Source organism: Palaemon carinicauda, chromosome 11 (assembly GCF_036898095.1).
Source record: "Palaemon carinicauda isolate YSFRI2023 chromosome 11, ASM3689809v2, whole genome shotgun sequence".
NCBI lineage: Eukaryota > Metazoa > Arthropoda > Malacostraca > Decapoda > Palaemonidae > Palaemon > Palaemon carinicauda.
In genome coordinates this window covers 124,971,773-124,994,947 of record NC_090735.1, presented here as the reverse complement: position 1 = coordinate 124,994,947, position 23,175 = coordinate 124,971,773, and the positions used below count along the sequence as shown (strand labels likewise).

General features: G+C 39.5%; 1 protein-coding gene across 4 annotated transcripts in view; it reads right to left on the bottom strand.

Annotated features, from left to right (window-relative positions):
* Positions 1 to 324: 324 nt before the first annotated feature.
* LOC137650177 (short coiled-coil protein homolog) overlaps positions 325 to 23,175 on the bottom strand; it is a 41,928-nt gene continuing 19,077 nt past the window's right edge. Inside the window, exons 5-8 of one of the 4 annotated variants that reach the window (XM_068383343.1) lie at positions 22,935 to 23,073; positions 21,888 to 21,938; positions 7,561 to 7,590; positions 325 to 2,232 (exon numbers count right to left, since the gene is read on the bottom strand). In XM_068383343.1, coding sequence (XP_068239444.1) covers positions 21,911 to 21,938; positions 22,935 to 23,073 — 167 coding nt within the window. In that variant the 3' untranslated portion in view covers positions 325 to 2,232; positions 7,561 to 7,590; positions 21,888 to 21,910. Of the gene's footprint in view, positions 2,233 to 7,560; positions 7,591 to 20,951; positions 21,068 to 21,887; positions 21,939 to 22,934; positions 23,074 to 23,175 lie in introns of those variants that run through there. The other 3 variants (XM_068383345.1, XM_068383344.1, XM_068383342.1) reach the window with 3 other exon arrangements.

Sequence of the window (23,175 nt, the reverse complement as noted above, 5' to 3'; positions counted from 1 at the left end):
GGGGAATAACTTATAAATAAACTGACATTGTTAAAACAATCCCGTAATAAGTTAAGGTTATCAATGAAATAATATTGTCATAGCTTGAAATACACTATCCCGTCGCTACTTGGGAAGTATAGAATAAAATACAGATACGTGAGTATCCCATAATAGGTTAATAACCTAAAAAGATCCGGGTGTTCCGGATTCTTAAAATAGACCGATAGCAGTTGTATTCCTTAGAAATAAGTGCTCTAGGAGTATTTCACTGGGCGGCACAGGTCTCTCGCCCAGAAATAGATTTTTCCTTCGTCAAAATCCCTTTTCTGAGATTCCTTCAATATATCACATACGAAAGACTACCTAAAATGTAACGATTGTGGTAAATGTTAAGGAGGATAATCCTTAAAAATTTGCATCATACTTGATCAAATTTTGTTGAAAATATTAGATAGTATTTGATTTTCGTCGTGGGTAGCACTTATTGAAAAGTAGCACGAAAATCAAAATACTTAATGTTTGTCCAAATATTCGTAGTGGGTAGCACTTATTAAAAAGTAGCACTAAACTCAAAATACCTAATGTTTGTCCATATACATAGGTTTCTTCTACTTCCCACTCATGAACATTGAATATTTTCAATGTCATTATAATAATATTTCAACTTCAAAATTTTGATTTCCGGGACTTGGAAACTGCAAGTCTCATTGAAATAGAGATTTAATAAAAGTTTTCCACTTTTCTTGCACTAGAGATAGGTTACAGACAAAGTGCTTTGAAAATTCCAAAGAATACTGTACTGCATTTGAGCTTCAATTAATGCCTATCTCAGCAAAACAAATACCATCCATTCTTGTATATTACATGTACATAAAAACAGGACACGCAGGCAATTATGATTTAGAGTGAGCTACTTTCATTGAGTCATTCAGCAAACGAACAACTAGAAAAGGGATTTTGACGAAGGAAAAATCTATTTCTGGGCGAGAGACCCGTGCCGCCCAGTGAATTTTATTATTATTATCATCCAGCATGCCTTCCTATCTTATTTTACCATGCGTTTTGTTTATTATAGTGCTATAATAAACAAAACGCAAGGTAAAATAAGATAGGAAGGCATGCTGGATGATAATAATAATAAAATTCACTGGGCAGCATGGGCTGGAGCCCAGAAACAAAGCTTTATTGAAATTCAACCTTGAAAATTACTTATTGTGTACAAAGGATCACTCAAACACAAAATCAGTACATTAGTTAGAAACTATACTCAGTACTAACTTACGTATTTGCTACTACTAGTGCAATGTGATGAAAAGTCTTGGGTTGAATTTCTTTTGGCTTGTAACAGAGGCAAAAAAAATCTTCAGATTAAATTAACTATCGTAGCTCACTCTCCCTTCCACATTTCTCAAAGCCATTCAAAGGCCTCCCATTGTTTGCATGAAATTTCCATCATAGTTTAAATATCTTTTTGAGAATTATGGAATGCTAAATCAGGAAGAATTAAATTACCAAAATAAACATTTTCCGCTATTAATAATTATTTCTCTACTCGAGCTGTACACATATACTGTAAGTTTAATATGATTCACATTAACTACATTATATATGACACGGTGTTTATCGTGAACGACAATTGTAACAGGAGGCAATTTGCTACAGGTAACTACTTAGAATGTGGAAATCATTAAAGACTTGTAAAATAAGTCAGAACTACTGTACTGTGTGATATTTATAGCTTACAAAAGTGAATAACTAACAACCAAAAAACTAACCAAAGTACTCCAAATTTCTTATGATAGAAGAAACTAATAATTTTTTTAAATCAGTGGGAATCCTGTATATTTATCTAATTGGTTTAGAAAACCAAGTGATTTTCATCATAAAAAAAGAGATTTCCTCTTTTATATTTATATTTACATACAAATTCAACAACACAATTAATTTAAAGGCCTGTACGTGAAATGTAATAGGACATTGCTCCTAACACGGAAACATATAGCAATACAGTGTAAGCTAATTTTTCTCCTTAATTCTGTTGTGTGACAATTAAAAAAAAATAGCATTTGTTTTCTACGAAGCCATCAGCAAGTGACATAATCAGGAGATGACTAGTTCAATTTAATAACAGTTAGATTCTATATGTAGAAGCAGAATAGATATAAACTATATATATATAGTTTTTGCTTGTGGTCCAGCTATTGTAGTGATGAAACCGTCGAACCTTGAAGCTACAGCAAGCGCTCCGACCTGTTGACAAACACAATGTTAAGAATATAATCATGAGACACCTTTTAATAATACAGCACTTAAAAATGGCTCACCAGTGAATGTATAACTTTTGAGAAATTATGAATACACCTTCTAAAGTTCAATGCTTATGTTACAGTACTAAAAAAATATTCACAGCACAGAAAAAAGCATAAAGAAAGCCAACAAAATACTTTATTCTACTGCCCCGATATTACTATGGAGTAATCATCTGTGCAGTAGACTCTCACAAATGTAAGAGATTCATATCTTAAAATTACTTAAGGGTACGTAACATGAAAGAGCTTGGTACCTGGTCTTTTATTTTCCCATTTCCTGTGGTTTTTACGCTTAAATGTTTGTTACATGCAGTTTTGTGAATGATAAGTAATCTTAATATCACGCTAATTGTACCAAAATTCACGCACGTTGCGTTTATTTCATTAGAAGCAGGTGCACATTCTACTGTACCAAAATTCACGCATGTTGTGTTTATTCCATTAGAAGCAGGTGCACATTCTACTGTACCAAAATTCACGCATGTTGTGTTTATTTCATTAGAAGCAGGTGCACATTCTACTGTACCAAAATTCACGCATGTTGTGTTTATTCCATTAGAAGCAGGTGCACATTCTACTGTACCAAAATTCACGCATGTTGTGTTTATTCCATTAGAAGCAGGTGCACATTCTACTGTACCAAAATTCACGCATGTTGTGTTTATTCCATTAGAAGCAGGTGCACATTCTACTGTACCAAAATTCACGCATGTTGTGTTTATTCCATTAGAAGCAGGTGCACATTCTACCGGATCAGAACTGTATAAAAGCTCTTGCTAAATTAATATAACATCATGATAACAACATTAACATACTTGCTGGCATTTAATGACTGCAGTTTATTACTGACTCATCCTAACTTATTGGTAAAACACTTGCCATCGATTAAATTCCTTACCACTTACTATCAATTTTTGGCACCACCTTTCTGTTTGCTCTCTGCATATTTGTATTAGATTTTCCATAATTCTGGCCATCCCATTATTTCAGATCTTCTAAGACAGTAGGCAGTAGCAGTTATTATTATTATTACTAGCCAAGTTACAACCCTATTTGGTAAAGCAAGATGCTATAAGCCCAAAGGCTTCAATAGGGAAAAATAGCTCAGTGAGGAAAGGAAATAAGAAAAATAAACGATGAGAACAAATTAACAATAAATCATTCTAAAACGAGTAACAACATCAAAACAGATATGTCATATATAAATTATAAAAAGAATTATGTCAGCCTCTTCAACATAAAAACATTTGCTGCAACTTGGAACTTTTGAAGTTCTGCTGATTCAACTACCCGATTAGGAAGATCATTCCACAACTTGGTCACAGCTGGAATAAAATAAGTTAAATAAAAAATTCTTGCCATCATCATAAGGTTCAACAAAGTATTCCCAAAGTTTTATGCAACCTGCCCTACTTGGCAACCAGGGTAGCCAAAGATCTTAAACCTGGCCCCTTGAATCAGTCCCAGGGACCAGAAACCCGGGTCCGGGAGCCACATTGGCCCCGTCCACTCACCCTATGTGAGGTGGTGTTGACAGTACCCTTTCCTACAACTACAGCAGTCTGGACTTCTCTGACTTCTTCTTAGAGGTGTAAACAGAGTCAAAAGTTGAAGAGATGACAAGAAAGAGGAGTCTGAGAAGGAAGAACTCTAACCCTCCCCTCAGGCTCTGCAAGCACAGGTGTTGAAGTCAGTAAGACTCGGACAACGTCGTTCCTCTAAGCGGAGAAGCCACAGGGGTTACTCCAATAGTAACAACAACATTAGGGGACACTGTCAGGGGAAAGGAGTAGTACACTTACTGGGGAATGGAAGTTACAGACTCCCCAGTCATAAGATAAGGAGGGATAGGGGAGAAGCACGGGGAACTCCATTCCTGGAACCTGGGTAACAAGTTCTTCCGCCATCAGGGTCTCTCTACGTCTAGGTAGGAGGAATCACTGTAGACATTACAGGAGTTGCCAAAACCTAGGACACACTGACTACATCCTTCAACCCTGGTGTCACCAAGGAAGGCAATGGCACTGGGGAGCCTATCTGAAAGACCTAAGGACGTTACAATTTTCCCTAGGTCACACAACCTCCGATGGGGTGATGCAAACACTGGGAAATCTTACACACTAGAAGAACCTGAAACCCTGCCAAGAAGGCAGCAAGGGAGCCTTGCTTCTGAAACATACTCCCTGGGGACCGAGCCAAGAGTGTAATCGCAGGAGTGGCGGTAGAAGACGCACTTAATGAACGGAAGTAAGAAGCAAAGCTCTTTTCCTCTCCCACAAAGCATCCGTTTCACACTGCATAGGTGGCCGTGACCTGTACACGTGGATAATTGCAAACATTCATGCCCCTAGCAAGAAGCAGTGTATGTGTAGATCTACAACTGGTTTAACAAAATCTGGATGTACATTCTATACTCCCAAGTGTGAGTATCATGTTTTACATCATAACAACCAACCACCAGCAATCATTTTCTGAAATAAAAAAATGAAAAGTTCACTTATGGGCACAACAGCACATGTATAATCGATGCGGATGAAAACAAATTTTTTGACAGGGGGGGGGGGGGGGTCCTTGCCTTCTCTCCCACATGTTATCTAACTGCTCGTTAAAACCATTCAACGGCTGTCCAGTTAGCACTGAAAACATATTCCCTACCTAAAGGAAGATGGTTCGTATTTCATGTAAGAACAATTATACTGTACATCATACAACACCTACTTATCAAATTATCCTTACCTTTTTAAGTAACATCTAGGTAACTTAATTCAACAATCAGTCAAAAGCTTACATAACATTTTGGTCACAAATGATACAACATTATGATTTTACTAAGTTTGTCTAAGAAAAATAATTGAGTTTACACTGCAAAAATAAGCAACCTTTTACATGAATATTATCTTGCTATACTTTTCTCAACTTTATATTATACTACAAGTTTATTATATGTTTTGGATATAACACTTAAGCATCATAGAAGTCTTGTAACTGCATTTAACATGATTTTGTACAGAGGATTTCTTTAGGGAAAAATTTTCTTTTAGATAGTAAAGTGACTAGCATGATCCTGTTACTACATAATTACATTTGTCTATAAATACAGATACATAAAACATGGACCACAACTCGGAAGTAGGACTAAGTGGGTCTTTATTTCATAAGAACACAAGGGGTAATGAGAAAGACTATCTAATGTCCTACCTATCGTAAGCCTGACGAAAGGAAGAACCAAGCAGTAGGAAAAAAAGAAGTAAGGCTTACACCCGAATGACACAAAAGAGCTTTTGACATTCTAAGCAATTTGTTATCAGTATCACAAAGTGGTTTGATCATACCATATAGTGATCATTCTACAATTTGTTCTTGGTAAGTTCTGAAAATTAGTTAGACAGCTGAGTAAGAGGTTGCCAAAGGGAAAAGATAAAAACAAAAGGCAGAGGGCAATACAAATCAACAACGAAAACTAAGAAAATAATTTCATAAAACTAATACTAATACTAACGTAGAGAGTAGAGGTCCCCTTTTTGTTTTTGTTTCATTTGTTGATGTCGGCTACCCCCCAAAATTGGAGGAAGTGTCTTGGTATATGTATGTATGTAATACTAATGGTCCTTCAAATGTAAAACAAGCGTTGGGAAAAAGTCTATTCTACAATTGAAAATGAAAATAAAATAAGAAAAAGTTTGTTGAGGCCACACACACTAATCTCACTTTGCAGGTTAATAAAATGAAGTGTTTTCTCAGTATGACCATACCTCTGCTACATAGTTCAAAAGATGAGAGATAATCAGGTTGCAGGATTACCATGATATTTAACGACAATAAAATGCCGAGACATTTTCTTCATACTGCCAAGACATTTTCATCAGAGACGAGGATTCCCAGAACCTACAATGTTATGCCCAGTACCAGCTGAACTCGGTTGAGTCCCTTGTTAGGCTGGAGGATCGTAGAGAGTAGAGGTCCCCTTTATTGTTTTGTTTCATTGTTGATGTCGTCTACCCCCTCAAAATTGGGGGAAGTGCCTTGGTATATGTATGTATGTATGTACTTTCTTTGATACTGAACTCATGTAAGCAGCAGAAAAATCTATTGAATCGACCTTAAACTTGAAAGTGACGAAGTCCTTTTTCTCTGCCAAGCTCTAACCCCAAAGAAGACATTCCACAGATGGAATACTTTTGCAGGAGTTTGTACAGGAGTTGCAATTACGAAGCTATTTTTGGACAGCGTCTATTTTGGCTCATTTACAGACTCGGGGGGAGGGTGAGGGGGGCTCCGCAGTTCCATTTTGTTGTAAAGGCTCAAGAGTCTAGACAGCAATATGAGAGAACAGAAGCAGGGATTGAGGTAATGTGAAAGTCTAAAATGTGTAGCAGCTCAAATGTTATAGAAGGCCAATGTTACGTGGAAATAAGTGACCAACAGATTATAAGAGAGAAAATTGAGTCTAACTAAAGGCAATAAGATCATTTTTTGGACCCCGAGCAATTCTAAAACTTGAAAATTGAGGACCACAATAAAAAAAGCAGACTGGAGACCAATTACAAGAGATAATCCCCCTCTTGCTATCATTTCAGGATTAAATTAAGTATGATAGTACATATATTTAAAATATTAGTAGCAGGAATTTCTCAACAATAACAAAATGCTGAAAAGTTAAATATTTAATGTCTATCTTTTGCTTTAGGATTCTTAACCACAGAACATGCAATTTAATGCATTTACTCAATTGAATTAGTCCTAAATTACTTCTACAACTATTTCAGTCTCACATGCTGGCTATGTAACAATTCATTTCTTACAATATCAACAGGAAATTTTATATCTTAGGAATTAAGCTAAAACTTCCTTATACAGTTTTTCTTATAAAAACTAAAAATGTGAATGAAATAGTATAAAAACCAACTAATTACTTTTAATACTGTACAAGCATTTTTAGTCTACACAATCTGTCAAAGAACCTGATTGTACCAGAAGTACTGCAAAGAAACAAGGTGAAATGGGGGAATACTACTTGATGAACGAACCAGTACAGTACTTTTAAAACAATTCTTCGTCAAATAATTGGTTCATCCAGAGACTACAGCAATCAAAAACTATATACTCTATACCTACGCTAATCTATCATTCAAATCTAGCCCCCCACTTTGACAGTTAATGCAACAAACCATTCCAAATACTTGCTAAGGGGGTAAATCTAGTCAGAAACAGCCACAGCTCTCCAATGCAAAAAATAAGCGTATGCCCTTAGAAAACAAAGGAAACTTACCAAACTAGAGCAGAAAGTAGTTATGTGGCCCTGAAAAAAAATCAAAACAAATCTAAGTAACTTATAAAAAAAAAACATAGAACTGTCGAAGGAAAAATTTCTATTGGTGAAACTGTACTGCAATTTATCAAGAAAAATACAGTATAACTACAGTGTTTTAAATAGATAAGGTTATCTATAACAAATAATAAATAGGACAATGTATGAGACATCTGGAATTCAGCAACACATTTGGATGGTGTCCAATTCATACATAAAAATATAAACACCTTCATTCAAGAGGTTAACCCTTTTACCCCCAGGCTCTTTGGAAATTTCCAACCCTTAACCCCCAGGGGGTTATTTTTTTCCCCAGCACATTTTGCAGTATATATTTTTTAAATTGCTCTAACAGCCTTAATTTTTGTCATAGAGAGGTCAGGTTGGTCTCATTCTCTTGGAAAATGCCTGAATTTTCTCAAAAAATTATTAAAAATACGAAAAAAATTTTTTTATAGCATTTTTTTCCAAGGACCGGTACGTCCATGGGGGTAAAGGGATGAGTTTTGTGAAACGTACCAGTGCGTCCTTTGGAGGTAAAAGGGTTAAGTAACTAAAGTGACAAAGTTGAGCTTCATATAAAATTTCCTTTCTTGTATACTGTAGCATAAATGCATGCATGATACAATTATCACCAAAAGTAATTTCCGGATACTGGGTACAGCACTATGTACGTGGGTTTACAAACCGAAAATAAATTAAAAGGGGAAAGGGCCATCATTTTAATATCTGAAAATAACATATGAATTAATAACAATAATGTTCAGAATAAACTAAAAAAACATTCCGAAAACTCTAAAAAAAATACATAACCATGAATAAAAATATTACATAAAAGTAAATAGTAAGAGCACGGTATAAAAAATAAGTAAAAATTACTATAAACAGTTTCTTTTATTGTAAAAAATCTGAAAATAAAATCAAGTCACAGTGAACTTGATTGTTTATAGAATTCAGACATCTATAGTCCATTTCTTTTAGCGAGGCATATTTGCGCCGACTTGCAGCGGTGCCCTTTTAGGTCGGAAAAGTTTCCTGATCGCTGATTGGTTGGACAAGATAATTCTAACCAATCAGTGATCAGGAAACTTTTCCGAGCTAAAAGGGCAGCGTTGCGAGTTGGTGCAAATATGCCTCGCTAAAAGAAATGGACTATAGTACAGAAAACAGTATTCATATCAGAATGAAACAAGATTATCTAATTTAAATAAAATATAATCATATCTAAAACTTGCCTCACTCAAACTACAGTTACCAAGGGATAAAATCTACATTCTCAAGAGAAAATGTTATTTTCATTAGTAAAATAAATTTTTGAATATACTTACCCGATGATCATGTAGCTGTCAACTCCGTTGCCCGACAGAAATCTACGGTCGGGATACGCCAGCGATCGCTATCCAGGTGGGGGTGTACTCAACAGCGCCATCTGTGGTCAGGTACTCAAGTACTTCTTGTCAACAAGAACTCAATTTTCTCCTCGGTCCACTGGTTCTCTATGGGGAGGAAGGGCGGGTTCTTTAATTCATGATCATCGGGTAAGTATATTCAAAAATTTATTTTACTAATGAAAATAACATTTTTCAATATTAATCTTACCCGATGATCATGTAGCTGATTCACACCCAGGGTGGTGGGTGGAGACCAGCATACATGTTAACAAAGAAGCTAAGTATCCCATATTTCATTTTATTAGTTATTCAAAATAACATAAAATAAATAAGTACCTGGTAAGGAAGTCGACTTGAACCATTACTCTGCCTTTATTAAATACGTCTTCCTTACTGAGCGTAGCGGTCCTCTTAGGATGCTGAACGACTCTTAGGTGCTGAAGTATAAAGGGCTGCAACCCATACTAAAGGACCTCATCACAACCTCTAACCTAGGTGCTTCTCAAGAAAGAATTGACCACCCGCCAAATCAACAAGGATGCGGAAGGCTTCTTAGCCGACCGTACAACCCAAAAACAACAATAAAAAGTATTCAAGAGAAAGGTTAAAAAGGTTATGGGATTATGGGAATGTAGTGGCTGAGCCCTCACCTACTACTGCACTCGCTGCTACGAATGGTCCCAGGGTGTAGCAGTTCTCGTAAAGAGACTGGACATCTTTGAGATAGAATGATGCGAACACTGACTTGCTTCTCCAATAGGTTGCATCCATAACACTCTGCAGAGAACGGTTCTGTTTGAAGGCCACTGAAGTAGCCACAGCTCTCACTTCATGTGTCCTTACCTTCAGCAAAGCAAGGTCTTCTTCCTTCAGATGAGAATGTGCTTCTCTAATCAGAAGCCTGATGTAGTAAGAAACTGCGTTCTTAGACATTGGTAGAAAAGGCTTCTTGATAGCACACCATAAGGCTTCTGATTGTCCTCGTAAAGGTTTTGACCTTCTTAGATAGTACCTAAGAGCTCTAACTGGGCAAAGTACTCTCTCCAGTTCGTTCCCCACCAAGTTGGACAGGCTTGGGATCTCGAACGACTTAGGCCAAGGACGTGAAGGAAGCTCGTTTTTAGCCAAAAAACCGAGCTGCAAGGAACATGAAGCCGTTTCAGATGTGAAACCTATGTTCCTGCTGAAGGCGTGGATCTCACTTACTCTTTTAGCTGTTGCCAAGCACACGAGGAAAAGAGTTTTTAATGTGAGGTCCTTAAAAGAGGCTGATTGGAGAGGTTCAAATCTTGATGACATAAGGAACCTTAGGACCACGTCTAGATTCCAGCCTGGAGTGGACAACCGACCTACCTTTGAGGTCTCAAAAGACCTAAGGAGGTCCTGTAGATCTTTGTTGGTGGAAAGATCCAAGCCTCTGTGGCGGAAAACCGCTGCCAACATACTTCTGTAATCCTTGATCGTAGGAGCTGAAAGGGATCTTACGTTCCTTAGATGTAACAGGAAGTCAGCAATCTGGGTTACAGTGGTACTGGTTGAGGAAACTGCATCGGCCTTGCACCAGCTTCGGAAGACTTCCCATTTAGACTGATAGACTCTGAGAGTGGATGTCCTCCTTGCTCTGGCAATCGCTCTGGCTGCCTCCTTCGAAAAGCCTCTAGCTCTTGAGAGTCTTTCGATAGTCTGAAGGCAGTCAGACGAAGAGCGTGGAGGTTTGGGTGTACCTTCTTTACGTGAGGTTGACGTAGAAGGTCCACTCTTAGAGGAAGAGTCCTGGGAACGTCGACCAGCCATTGCAGTACCTCTGTGAACCATTCTCTCGCGGGCCAGAGGGGAGCAACCAACGTCAGCCGTGTCCCTTTGTGAGAGGCGAACTTCTGAAGTACCCTGTTGACAATCTTGAACGGCGGGAATGCATACAGGTCGAGATGGGACCAATCCAGCAGAAAAGCATCCACATGAACTGCTGCTGGGTCTGGAATCGGAGAACAATACAACGGGAGCCTCTTGGTCATCGAGGTAGCGAACAGATCTATGGTTGGCTGACCCCACAGGGCCCAAAGTCTGCTGCAAACATTCTTGTGAAGGGTCCACTCTGTGGGGATGACCTGACCCTTCCGGCTGAGGCGATCTGCCATGACATTCATATCGCCCTGAATGAACCTCGTTACCAGCGTGAGCTTTCGATCTTTTGACCAGATGAGGAGGTACCTTGCGATCTCGAACAACTTCCTCGAATGAGTCCCTCCCTGCTTGGAGATGTAAACCAAAGCTGTGGTGTTGTCGGAGTTCACCTCCACCACCTTGTTTAGCTGGAGGGACTTGAAGTTTATCAAGGCCAGATGAACCGCCAACAACTCCTTGCAATTGATGTGAAGTGTCCTTTGCTCCTGATTCCATGTTCCCGAGGATTCCTGTCCGTCCAATGTCGCACCCCAGCCCGTGTCTGATGCGTCCGAGAAGAGACGGTGGTCGGGGGTCTGAACAGCCAAAGGTAGACCTTCCTTGAGAAGAATGCTGTTCTTCCACCACGTTAGAGTAGACCTCATCTCTTCGGAAACAGGAACTGAGACCGTCTCTAGCGTCATGTCCTTTATCCAGTGAGCAGCTAGATGATACTGAAGGGGGCGGAGGTGGAGTCTCCCTAACTCGATGAACAGGGCTAGCGATGATAGTGTCCCTGTTAGACTCATCCACTGCCTGACTGAGCATCGGTTCCTTCTCAGCATGCTCTGGATGCATTGTAGGGCTTGGTTGATCCTTGGGGCCGACGGAAAAGCCCGAAAAGCTCGACTCTGAATCTCCATACCCAGGTAGACAATGGTCTGGGATGGGACGAGCTGGGACTTCTCTAAATTGACCAGGAGGCCCAGTTCCTTGGTCAGATCCATAGTCCATCTGAGATTCTCCAGACAGCGACGACTTGTGGGAGCTCTTAAAAGCCAGTCGTCTAAATAGAGGGAGGCTCTGATGTCTGCCAAGTGAAGGAATTTCGCAATATTCCTCATCAGTCTGGTAAACACAAGAGGTGCCGTGCTTAGGCCAAAGCACAGGGCTTGGAATTGGTACACAACCTTTCCAAAGACGAATCTCAGGAAAGGTTGGGAGTCTGGATGGATGGGGACGTGAAAGTATGCGTCTTTCAGGTCTAACGAGACCATCCAGTCCTCCTGCCTGACCGCTGCTAGGACCGACTTCGTCGTCTCCATCGTGAACGTCTGCTTGGTGACAAAAGCATTGAGAGCACTGACGTCCAGCACCGGTCTCCAACCTCCTGTTTTCTTGGCTACCAGGAAGAGACGGTTGTAAAAGCCCGGGGATTGATGATCCCGGACTATGACCACTGCTTCCTTTTGTAGCAAGAGCGACACCTCTTGTTGCAACGCTAGCCTCTTGTCCTTCTCCTTGTAGTTGGGAGAGAGGTTGATGGGAGATGTAGCTAGAGGGGGATTGCGGCAGAACGGAATTCTGTATCCCTCCCTTAGCCACTTCACAGACTGAGCGTCTGCACCTCTGCTCTCCCAAGCTTGCCAGAAGGTCTTGAGTCTGGCTCCTACTGCTGTCTGGAGAGGAAGGCAGTCAAAACTTGCCTTTTGCGGACTTGGAACCCTTCTTGGACTTGCCACGGTGACTGTCTGCACGGGTACCTCCTCTACTGAAGGTTCTGCCACGAAAGGGCGGGATGAACCTAGAAGCAGGTGTATCAACTGCTGCAGGGCGGAAGGGTCTAGGCACGGAAGGTAAGGTTTTAGCCTTACGTGCAGAAGAAGCCATCAGATCATGAGTATCCTTCTGGATAAGTGAGGCAGCCATCCCCTTAATCAACTCCTCCGGAAACAGACACTTGGAGAGAGGAGCAAACAACAACTCTGACTTCTGGCAAGGAGTGATACCAGCAGATAAGAAGGAGCACAGATGTTCTCTCTTCTTGAAGACTCCTGATACATATGAAGCCGCAAGTTCACCAGACCCATCCCGAATTGCCTTGTCCATGCTAGACATGATCAGCATGGCCGAGTCCTTATCTGAAGGGGAAGTCTTCCTGCTTAAGGCTCCCAAACACCAATCGAGGAAGTTGAATATCTCGAAGGCACGAAAGACTCCCTTCAACAGATGATCAAGACCTGAAAAGGACCAGCAGATCTTCGAACGTCTCATAGCCAGCCTGCGGGGAGAGTCAACCAGACTTGAGAAGTCGGCCTGGGCAGAGGCAGGAACCCCCAAGCCAGGTTCCTCTCCCGTGGCATACCAGACGCTCGACTTAGAAGCAAGCTTGGGAGGAGGAAACACAAAAGAGGTCCTTCCCAGTTGCTTCTTGGAATGCAACCAGTCCCCCATAACCCTCAAAGCTCTCCTAGATGATCTGGCGAGAACAAGCTTGGTGAAGGCAGGCGCAGCAGACTGCATGCCCAGAGCAAACTCGGAGGGAGGAGAACGAGGGGTTGCAGACACAAAATGTTCAGGATACAAGTCCCTGAACAAAGCAAGGACCTTGCGAAAGTCTAAGGAAGGTGGCGAAGACTTGTGTCCTTCAACATCAGAGTGAGGTTCATCCAGATGAGCAGCTTCATCATCCGATACATCATCATCCGAAAGTTGAGTTGTGAGTGGCAAAGGCAGAGCAGCAAGCTGACCGGCTGAATCCTGCAGAACGGGTGCATGCGTACCTGCGGATCCAACATCATGCCTCTGCTGGACAGTCTGCGAGCTGGCAACAACAAAAGCAGAGGGCTGGTGTGAAGGAGGGTCTGCGGTGGGCTGAGGAGCATGCGGTATGGTATGCAGAGCATGCTGTAAGGTATGCGGCTCATGCTGCATGGTATGCGGAGCATGCTGTAAGGTCTGCAGAGCATGCTGCATGGGCTGAGGAGAATGCCGCATAGTGCTGGAACCCGGCAACTCCTGATGCGGCAGATCACGCATGTTAGCAGATGGTGCAGCAAGAACTTGCGTCTGGCAGGGAGGACTGCGCATCGGTGGAGGAGCTCTCACAGGTGGTGTGTGGGAGCAGGCAGCCGCAGTATCTGCTGAGCGCACAACCTCTGCGGGTTGTAGGCTAACAGGAGAGGTGTTAACCTTCTCGGCATGATACTCCTGCATGAATGCCGCAAGCTGAGACTGCATAGTCTGCAGCATGGACCACTTAGGGTCTACTGTGGTTGGAGCAACAACAGACGGAGCAGTAGCCTGTTGAGGGACCACTCTACCTCTCTTGGGAGGTGTGCAGTCATCAGATGACTGTGGCGAGTCCGAACTGACCCAGTGGCTACACCTGGGCCGTTGGACAAGCTCGGAAGGGACCTTACGTTTGAGCGGTCGTGAGACCTTGGTCCACCGTTTCCTCCTGGAAACCTCTTCCACAGACGAGGAATGTAAGGGCTCATTCGTCTGTATGTGGATGGGACGATCCTTAACAGATACGTCCGCAACCACTGAGGATACATCCGTGCGCCGATCAAGGCCTGCCGAACCCTTTGGTCCTTCGACATTGCTTCTCCCCTGGGCTTGGGAGCTTGCAAGAGGTCCCGGACTGGGAGGACGACTGGCACGCACAGATGTACCCTCATGCGCAACACTGACACTGACACTATGCACATCACTAGCACTAACACTTCCCACTGCACTCTTCGCTTTCAGCTCTCTGACATCTGCCAAGAGCTGATTGCGGTCACTAACCAACGACTCCACCTTATCACCGAGAGCCTGAATGGCACGCAACATATCAGCCATTGCAGGCTGAGCACTCGTAGCAGGTTCGGGAGTCACCACCACAGGGGAAGGAAAAGGTTGAGGGGCATGGGGAGAGAAAAAATCCACAGAGCGAGAAGAACTCCTCCTATCTCTCTCCTTCTCTAACCTACGTGCATATCTGAGGAATTCGTTAAAATCGAATTCCGAAAGCCCAGCACATTCCCCACATCGATCTTCCAATTGACAGGATTTACCCCTACAATTGGAACATACGGTGTGAGGATCTATAGAGGCCTTCGGAAGACGCCTAGTACAAGTCCTAACACTACACTGCCTGTATTTAGGAACTTGGGAATGGTCAGACATCTTGAATTTAGAAGTAGTCAAGGGGGAATTCCAAAATTAAGCAAAGTTCGTTAACCAATAAAGTCAAATTAATTCCAAAAGCTTGCTAAGCTAAGGATAAAGCTTCTGAACAGCGAAGGCTAAACTTTAGAGCAAATACATCACCAAATCGTGAACAAAAGACTCCAAAATCAACAGCGTATCCAAGTAGGTCTTGCCGGCGGCACGACGGAGGAAAAATTGAGTTCTTGTTGACAAGAAGTACTTGAGTACCTGACCACAGATGGCGCTGTTGAGTACACCCCCACCTGGATAGCGATCGCTGGCGTATCCCGACCGTAGATTTCTGTCGGGCAACGGAGTTGACAGCTACATGATCATCGGGTAAGATTAATATTGAAAACTATATTTTATATACGAGTAGACTATAATATGAAATATCTAAAATTATAAAAATGGCTATATGTTGAAAGATTTTATGAAGGGCAAGAAAGAAAGACAGCAGAACAGATTCCAAGAGCAATTCCTCCTGCTATATAATCTCTATGAAGTAACGATACTTTTAACCTAATCCCTTTCCATGTGGCAATTAAATCGAAATATGAAAAAGAATGTCATTAATGCACATAGAATACTAAAACAAGACCTCACATGCTACCCTGGTCTCATCATCTGATATTGATGTGTTCAAGAAATTCCCATCAGCTATGTCTTTCAAGAAAGCTGTCACGAGCCCTGTAATTGGGACAAGAATAAAGTCTATGAAGCTACAGGGTAATTCTCATAATATGGCCTCACAAGAATTCATGGGTCTTAATAAGACCATTTTAACTTTTAGTTAAATATCCTCCATTGGGTAGACTGATGTATCAATCAACGATTGATACCAGGAGACCCTCTCTTATTAATCATTGTTTTTACTCATCACTATGCTACTTAACAGGTGGACATAATTCAAATTAAAATACTCTCAGCCTTCGACAACCCTTTGGCTACTGAGGATGCCTATAAATCCCTTTCTCACCAGAAGCCAGGTGAGCTAACTCGCTTGTTTTCAAATAGTCCAACTCTCTCAACCTACAACAACAAAGTATGTATCCCTTCTTCTCAGAGATGCATCTAAGTTTCCTTGCATCTTATTCTTGGCCAACCAACAGGTCTTGTTCTGTCTGGTTTCCATTCAAGATGTTTTCTGGGGGTATCTAACATCTTTGTTGATGTCTCACAGGATGTAGATACAGGAGAGGGGGTTCCCAGCCCCCTCGTCCCGTCCCTTTTAGTCGCCTCTTACGACACGCAGGGATAACGTTGATGTCGGCTACCCCCCAAAATTGGGGGAAGTGCCTTGGTATATGTATGTATGTATCTAACATCGTCCACTCTTTTCACAGGGTCATACCAGTACAACTGTCCCTTCTCTGTAAGTTTTAAAATATCTTCCACTTCTAATTACTCTTCTAGACATGTTTCGGTCTTTCATTAGGGGCCGTAACATATATAGATTATTATTAAATTTATTAATTCTTTGGGTGATTTCTACTTCATGGTCTTTGTTATCACTGACTGTTATTCCAAAGTACAGGTACTTGAAATTTCTGCACTGGTGTACGTTCTGACGATCATCTATAATTAGCCCATTTTGTAGATACAAAATTGTATTAGCCACTTAGATTCTTTTCAAAAAATAAAAACAAGTAGTAATGTACTATAGGTATGGGTGAATTCTAAAGTTACAACCAGCTACAATATATTCTTCAAGGGTCAAAGTTTTAATGCGATTATGAAGCCCCAAAACAATCTTTTAAACTTTCTCTTCATGACTATATTATTTCTTATTCACTTCCCTGACAAAATATTTTTTCATCACCATTCTATCAAGCATGCAAAGACTATACTCGTGGTATAGAATGTTTCCTAACGGTATAACAGACGGAAGAATGGCAGTTTCATGAAACATGCACAATCTGGACCCCGAAATATCGTTCAATCGCATACCTTACTTTTTGCAAATTTGCCGCAGTAAACAGCTGTCCAAATTTCTTTTCTTGCATGATCACCCTTTTCCAGTTTATTCTAACTATTCTTCACTTACAAAGAAATTCACCATTATTTTCAAATCCTTTCACATGTTTATATCTCTCAAAATTTACTTTTAGTTGCAAATGTCTATCTATGGTTTGCTGGTTTTGCAACTAAAGCTAAGTGTTATTTAAAATCTAATTTATCCTGAGACTTGAGCTTTTAGGAAATTAACAATACTCCCATTTTTTGCAGTTTTTTGTATATTCTCTGATTCTCTCAAATGTTGATGTTAGTTTTCTTCATGTCAAAGAGATAAGGAATAATTAACTAGTACGATCAATAAAGTAAGTATTGTTCACACCAACGTTCTTCATTAGTTTCGTAACTATTCCCTTTATTTAATCGCCTGAATTCTGTTACTAAGTAATTCCTGGTACACAACACCATTTTCATTTTACATACGCAAGTAGCCTTTTTATGCTACATACTTTCAGAAACCAATCTTAGTGCTAGACTACATACAATACAGGGGTATAGTGTTCAGCATACTCTAATTTTTTCATGATACCTCACTGTCTCATGAATACCCATGCGGGGCAACACCAATAAACAATGGAACACATCCCATGAGGGTACCCACTGGACCCTCATTGCTTAGATCAAGACCTTAGAGGAGCACAGAACAACGCCCTCCAGTGGGTTCGACATTGGCGCGATAGAATACCTCATTGAACATATTAAAGTTCGAGGTATGGGCTGTTATGCCTTCTTATCCTCACTCTGTGCAACATATTTTTGGCTAGGCATCTAACATGACCTCTTTATCATTATTATTATCCTTATCATTATTATTATCCATAATGGTGGATAATGTGGGAGGGTGGGCTGTGACACCCTAGCAGTACCAGCTGAACTCGGTTGAGTCCCTTGTTAGGCTGGGAGGAACGTAGAGAGTAGAGGTCCCCTTTTTGTTTTTGTTTCTTTGTTGATGTTGGCTACCCCCCAAAATTGGGGGAAGTGCCTTGGTATATGTATGTACTAGCCAAGCCACAACTTCAGTTGGAAAAGCAGGACATTACAAGCCCAAGGGCTCCAACAGGGAAAAATACCCCAGTGAGGAAAGGAAATAAAAGAATAAATAAACTACAAGAAAAGTAATGAACAATTCAAATAAATTTCAAGAACAGTAACAACATTAAAATACTTATCTTTCATAGATAAAACTATAAAAAGAGAGCCTGCACTGTTGATCATTCAAGGCTTTAATAGTGCAACATAATTAACAACTTGGAGTATCAAATATCACACCTCACCTGTACATACAATGACTTTAAGCCACTAGCAAATATGTATATCTACAGTAGGGCTGGATGGTCTGGGGTTCATGCATCAAACCTACTCTTTGATATTTCTTTGAGTTTCTCCAGGATAGAAACGATGGTGTCCATGCCTCAAATGTTGGCAGCATGACCCAATAACTATAGTCAATTTTTTTTAGCGAGGCAGATTTGCACCGAGTCGCAGCGGTGCTCTTTTAGCTCGGAAAAGTTTCCTGATCGCTGATTGGTTGGACAAGATCATTCTAACCAATCAGCGATCAGGAAACTTTCCCGAGCTAAAAGGACACCGCTGCGAGTCAGTGCAAATCTGCCTCGGTAAAAGAAATGGACTATAGTTTAAAAGCTACAGAGCAGTCTTTTCTTGTGGATCTATGAAGCATCCAATTATAGATCCTTCAACTTTATCTCACTGACATATACATCAATTTCTTTTTAGTAGCAACAGAAAGTGAAAATAATCATACATGATAGTTTAGGCTTCCTAAGTGTTCAAAAATACATGGCAAGTCATGTATACTACCCCCATTCAATAACATGTACCAAAGGACATTTGAGGACAAATTTAGCAGAATCAAACACCAACAAAATAACGTACCATAACATGGCACAGAGATTGTCTGAAAGTCTAGGTTCCTACCATCAATATCTCGTCAAACAATGAAAGGACTTATAATTCAAGGATTCTAAGTCCTCTAGTTTAACATTGCCACATAAAGAAGCAAACTACGGCACTTTTATCTTTACACTTAGTCCCTTGTTAGGCTGGGAGGAACATAGAGAGTAGAGGTCCCCTTTTTTGTTTTGCTTCATTTGTTGATGTTGGCTACCCCCCAAAATTGGGGGAAGTGCCTTGGTATATGTATGTATGTACACTTAGAATTATGAAAAAGACTACCTGACAAAAAATATATAAATATAACACAGACATTACCACGAAAGAATGAAAGTTACCATACGCATTTATTTCATTTGCACTGCAATCATAAGAAATCTTAAGACACACACTGACTAACTATAAATATGAGATACCAAAACCTTATAGCAAGATGTATATTTGTTTCAGCAGTCAAATACATGACAATATAGCACACAGAGGCCACAGAAGACAAATGGAAATCCAATGTATATGAGGTATCGATTCTATTACCTTTTATAGCCGTGAAACTCACGGCAGAACCCCAGGGGACTTGAATAATCATCTCCTATACCTATTGAAGCAAAGGGCCTCAGGGGACTTTAATATTGCATAGTAAATCCTCTCTACCTTTGCTACATAACAGCAAATACAAATATTGGGTTTATCAATTTGTGTATAAACTCATTCCCTTTCAGAGATTAAATATGAAACGAGACACTAGCAATAACTTGCATGACATTGTATAGAGATGTAGAACCAGCCGGCTACAAATAGATCAAACGCTAGCTCTTGTAGCAATGCTAAAAAGATATCAGCTCTACATCAAAATGTAACTCTCACACATGCTGAGCAAAAGAGTAAAAATCAAAAACATGAAAGAGCTGCATTGCTCTACGTGTAGCTCTCTCTGTAGCTCAAGCTGATATAACAATAGCTAGCGAGTATGAAGAATGCATGGCATATTCGTCACCCTCATAAACTAACTGCCTAAGTCATTTTCTCCACTTGTTGGGAAATAAAAACAACCTTCTCATTTCCTAATTCTTTATATCATTGTGTTGAGCTTCAATTAACAAATTCTAATACACAAATTCTTCTGTTAAGAATTTGTGAATTGAAGAATTAGGAAATGAGAAGGTTTTTCTTTTTATTTCTCAACAAGTGGAGAAAATGACTTAGGCAGTTAGTTTATGAGGGCGACGATATAATAAACGATTAATGATAAAACACGGGAGAACTCCAATGCTAAAAGAAGGTATAGTGTGCTTCAATATATGAAAGTGGATTCTAGTGGTATGGGTAAGGTGAAACTAAAAATTATTTTGCAGAATTGTGCGTCGTGCTTTAATAATCACTGTCGAAGCAGGGAAAGTTTGAAATACAAACCTATTGCAATGAAATTCAGTGTTGTTAATTTGCATATAAAATTTTTTTTTAATAAAGCTTAAATATATTCTAATAGAAAATTTTTAACACCGATCAAAATTCTTTGCCATAAAAATAACAATGAATCGCTTGCAAGAATAATATGCCTTATTTCATGTGAAATTATTAGATTCAATAAGAAACTAGAGATTTCCGACACTTACATGAAAATGGTAATGAATTTTGTATTTTCTTCTGGGTAAGATTTACCTCTTTAAAATTAAGAAAAAAAAAAACACTGAAAGAAATTATGATGACAGGCTTCGTTTTCTGGATACGGACTATGAATGATAAATTCTTCTGGAGGTTTAAGTGAAAGCAATTTTGTTAGGCCACGAAGTAAATTGCTGAAGGTATAAAAAATATCTGGCATTTTGAGAGCAAAGTCAGCGAGAAAAAAAAAACATTAACAATATCGTGACGAAAATAAATATAAATGCAGTCTGGACGAGTAACAAAAAGCTTAGCCTTCACGCGTAGTGTACAAGAAAATTTAACTTACAAAGCTCAGTTAAACTACTAAATTCTGGCAATATTAGTGTCGGATATTTCCAGGAGATTAAATATACTTCTGTTTATGGGTACTGTAACGATGCAATATCTTCATGATATCATTCCTGTAATAAGAAACATACATAATGATTTATGGTCAAGCAAACCATGGCATTACTAATAAAGGAACAGACAAACTGGGCTATACTCACTGCAAAGAAGAACTGTGCACTACACAATGTGTCAAAAAGAATGTACAGTGAACCCTCGCTACTTCGCGGTTCGACCATCGCGGATTCACCACTTCGCGGATTTTTTTCATAACCCATATATATATACATATTGGTAATAACAAAATTAACATACTGTACAGAATAATCAATATAATCGATGCATAAACTAACCTATACACAGATGTGTACAGTAAATGCGTTTGTTTCTTCATTATGATCAGAGAAACGTAAACAAAACATTGGTTGCCATTTTTTATCGTGGTTTTTGGCGCGTTTAGGAAACGCACGATATAAAATTGCCTTTAATATTTGTGCCTGTTTTAGTTTAGGGTACTGTAGTACATGCATTAAGTGTTCTGTACATTAAAGGGTAGTTTGTTAACAGTACTACGTACAAGGGAAGGTTTTAAAAGTCTAAATATACATGTTAAATAAATAGGTAAATATGGTGTCACTACTCCGCGGATTTTCACCTATCGCGGCCGGGTCTGGAACCTATCTACCGCGATAAACGAGGGTTCACTGTATACCTAATCAATGCTAACAAAAGTTACTTGAATTTAAGCAAATGTGACAGAACAGTCCTTAACTGTGCAGAGCTTAAGACTTTGATTACCAATCACTGATACTACAGTGCAGGGTCCCTACGTAGCTTTCATAGTATCTGTGATGGTGTGGAAACTAAGAGAGCTGTAGATGAAAAAATTGTTACCTGTTTAAAACCTGGAAAGAGCTTCAGGCCTCATACTGACACCACTGTTTACTGGAATAGAGTAGCTCTTTAGAATCCTACATGTCACATGTCAAAGGGATAGAAAAACTTTAAAACAACTGATCTTTTCCGCATACAAACTTTAAATAGGAATTTCGTGTATACCATTAAATGGTTTCATAAAGGTCTCATTATTTTTCCCAATAATATGAACTGGATGGCTTTATCATTTATAACTTCTACCCAGTAATACAAACAAAATTATATCTAATTACACTTGATACAATACACACACATTTTTCAAGATCTGAGCATCACTTAATAGATAATTAATTTGTAATTTCAGTGTTATCAAATGTATGAAAAAGAGGAGAACGTATAAAGAATAGGTCAGACTATTCTGTGTATGTGTCAGCAAGGATGAAGTGAGCCGTATCCAAAGAAAGGGATCCAATGTAGTACTGTCTGGCCAGTCAAAGGACACAATAACTCTAGTGGTAGTATCTAAGGATATAACTTGACATCATAATGTATGTTGGATTAACAAGACCACCAATTAGGATTTTTTTTTAAACTCAGACGTGGTTTGCCCAAAAGGATTATTCAAGAGAGAAGAAAACTATAGCAAGTGTAAAAAGAGTTAAACACCTACTGGTTAGGCAAAACTAAAGGAAGGGATTAGAAACCAAGGGTCCAAAGTAATGCAGTTTACAATATAGGAGAATAGAATATAAAAGCCTAAACATTGGCCAATCCAGTGAAATTTACATGTTGAAAAAATTACGGTCTTCAAATACAGAAAGACCTGTAAAAAATCAACCCTTTAATACAAACATTTGTCATTAAATTGTCCTGTATAAGATATAAATTAGTAAATAAACTTTTATCTCAAACTTTTAAATTATTAGTTTATCACCACATTAATAATAAACTAGAAGTTAGCCTGATGTAAAAATAACAAGTCAATAAATTGTACCTACGAACTCTTTCTTTCATACGAAATCATAACATGAAAAGACCATGACAAGAAATATATAGAATACTCACTTTTTCTTAGTCTTAGGTGAGGTGGACTGAAAAACTGATGATGCAGACATCAGATTCTCGATGTACTGTCCTAAAACCTGGTTCTCAGACCTCAGCTTAAGGTTTTCTTCCTTGACACTGTCTACTCGTTGCGAAAGATCTGTCGGGCATAAAAGGGTCGAGTTAATCTTCACAAAGATAGCAAAAACTAATAAAGTATAGAAACTTAAAAAGAAAATCTTAACCCTTTAACCCCTAGGGT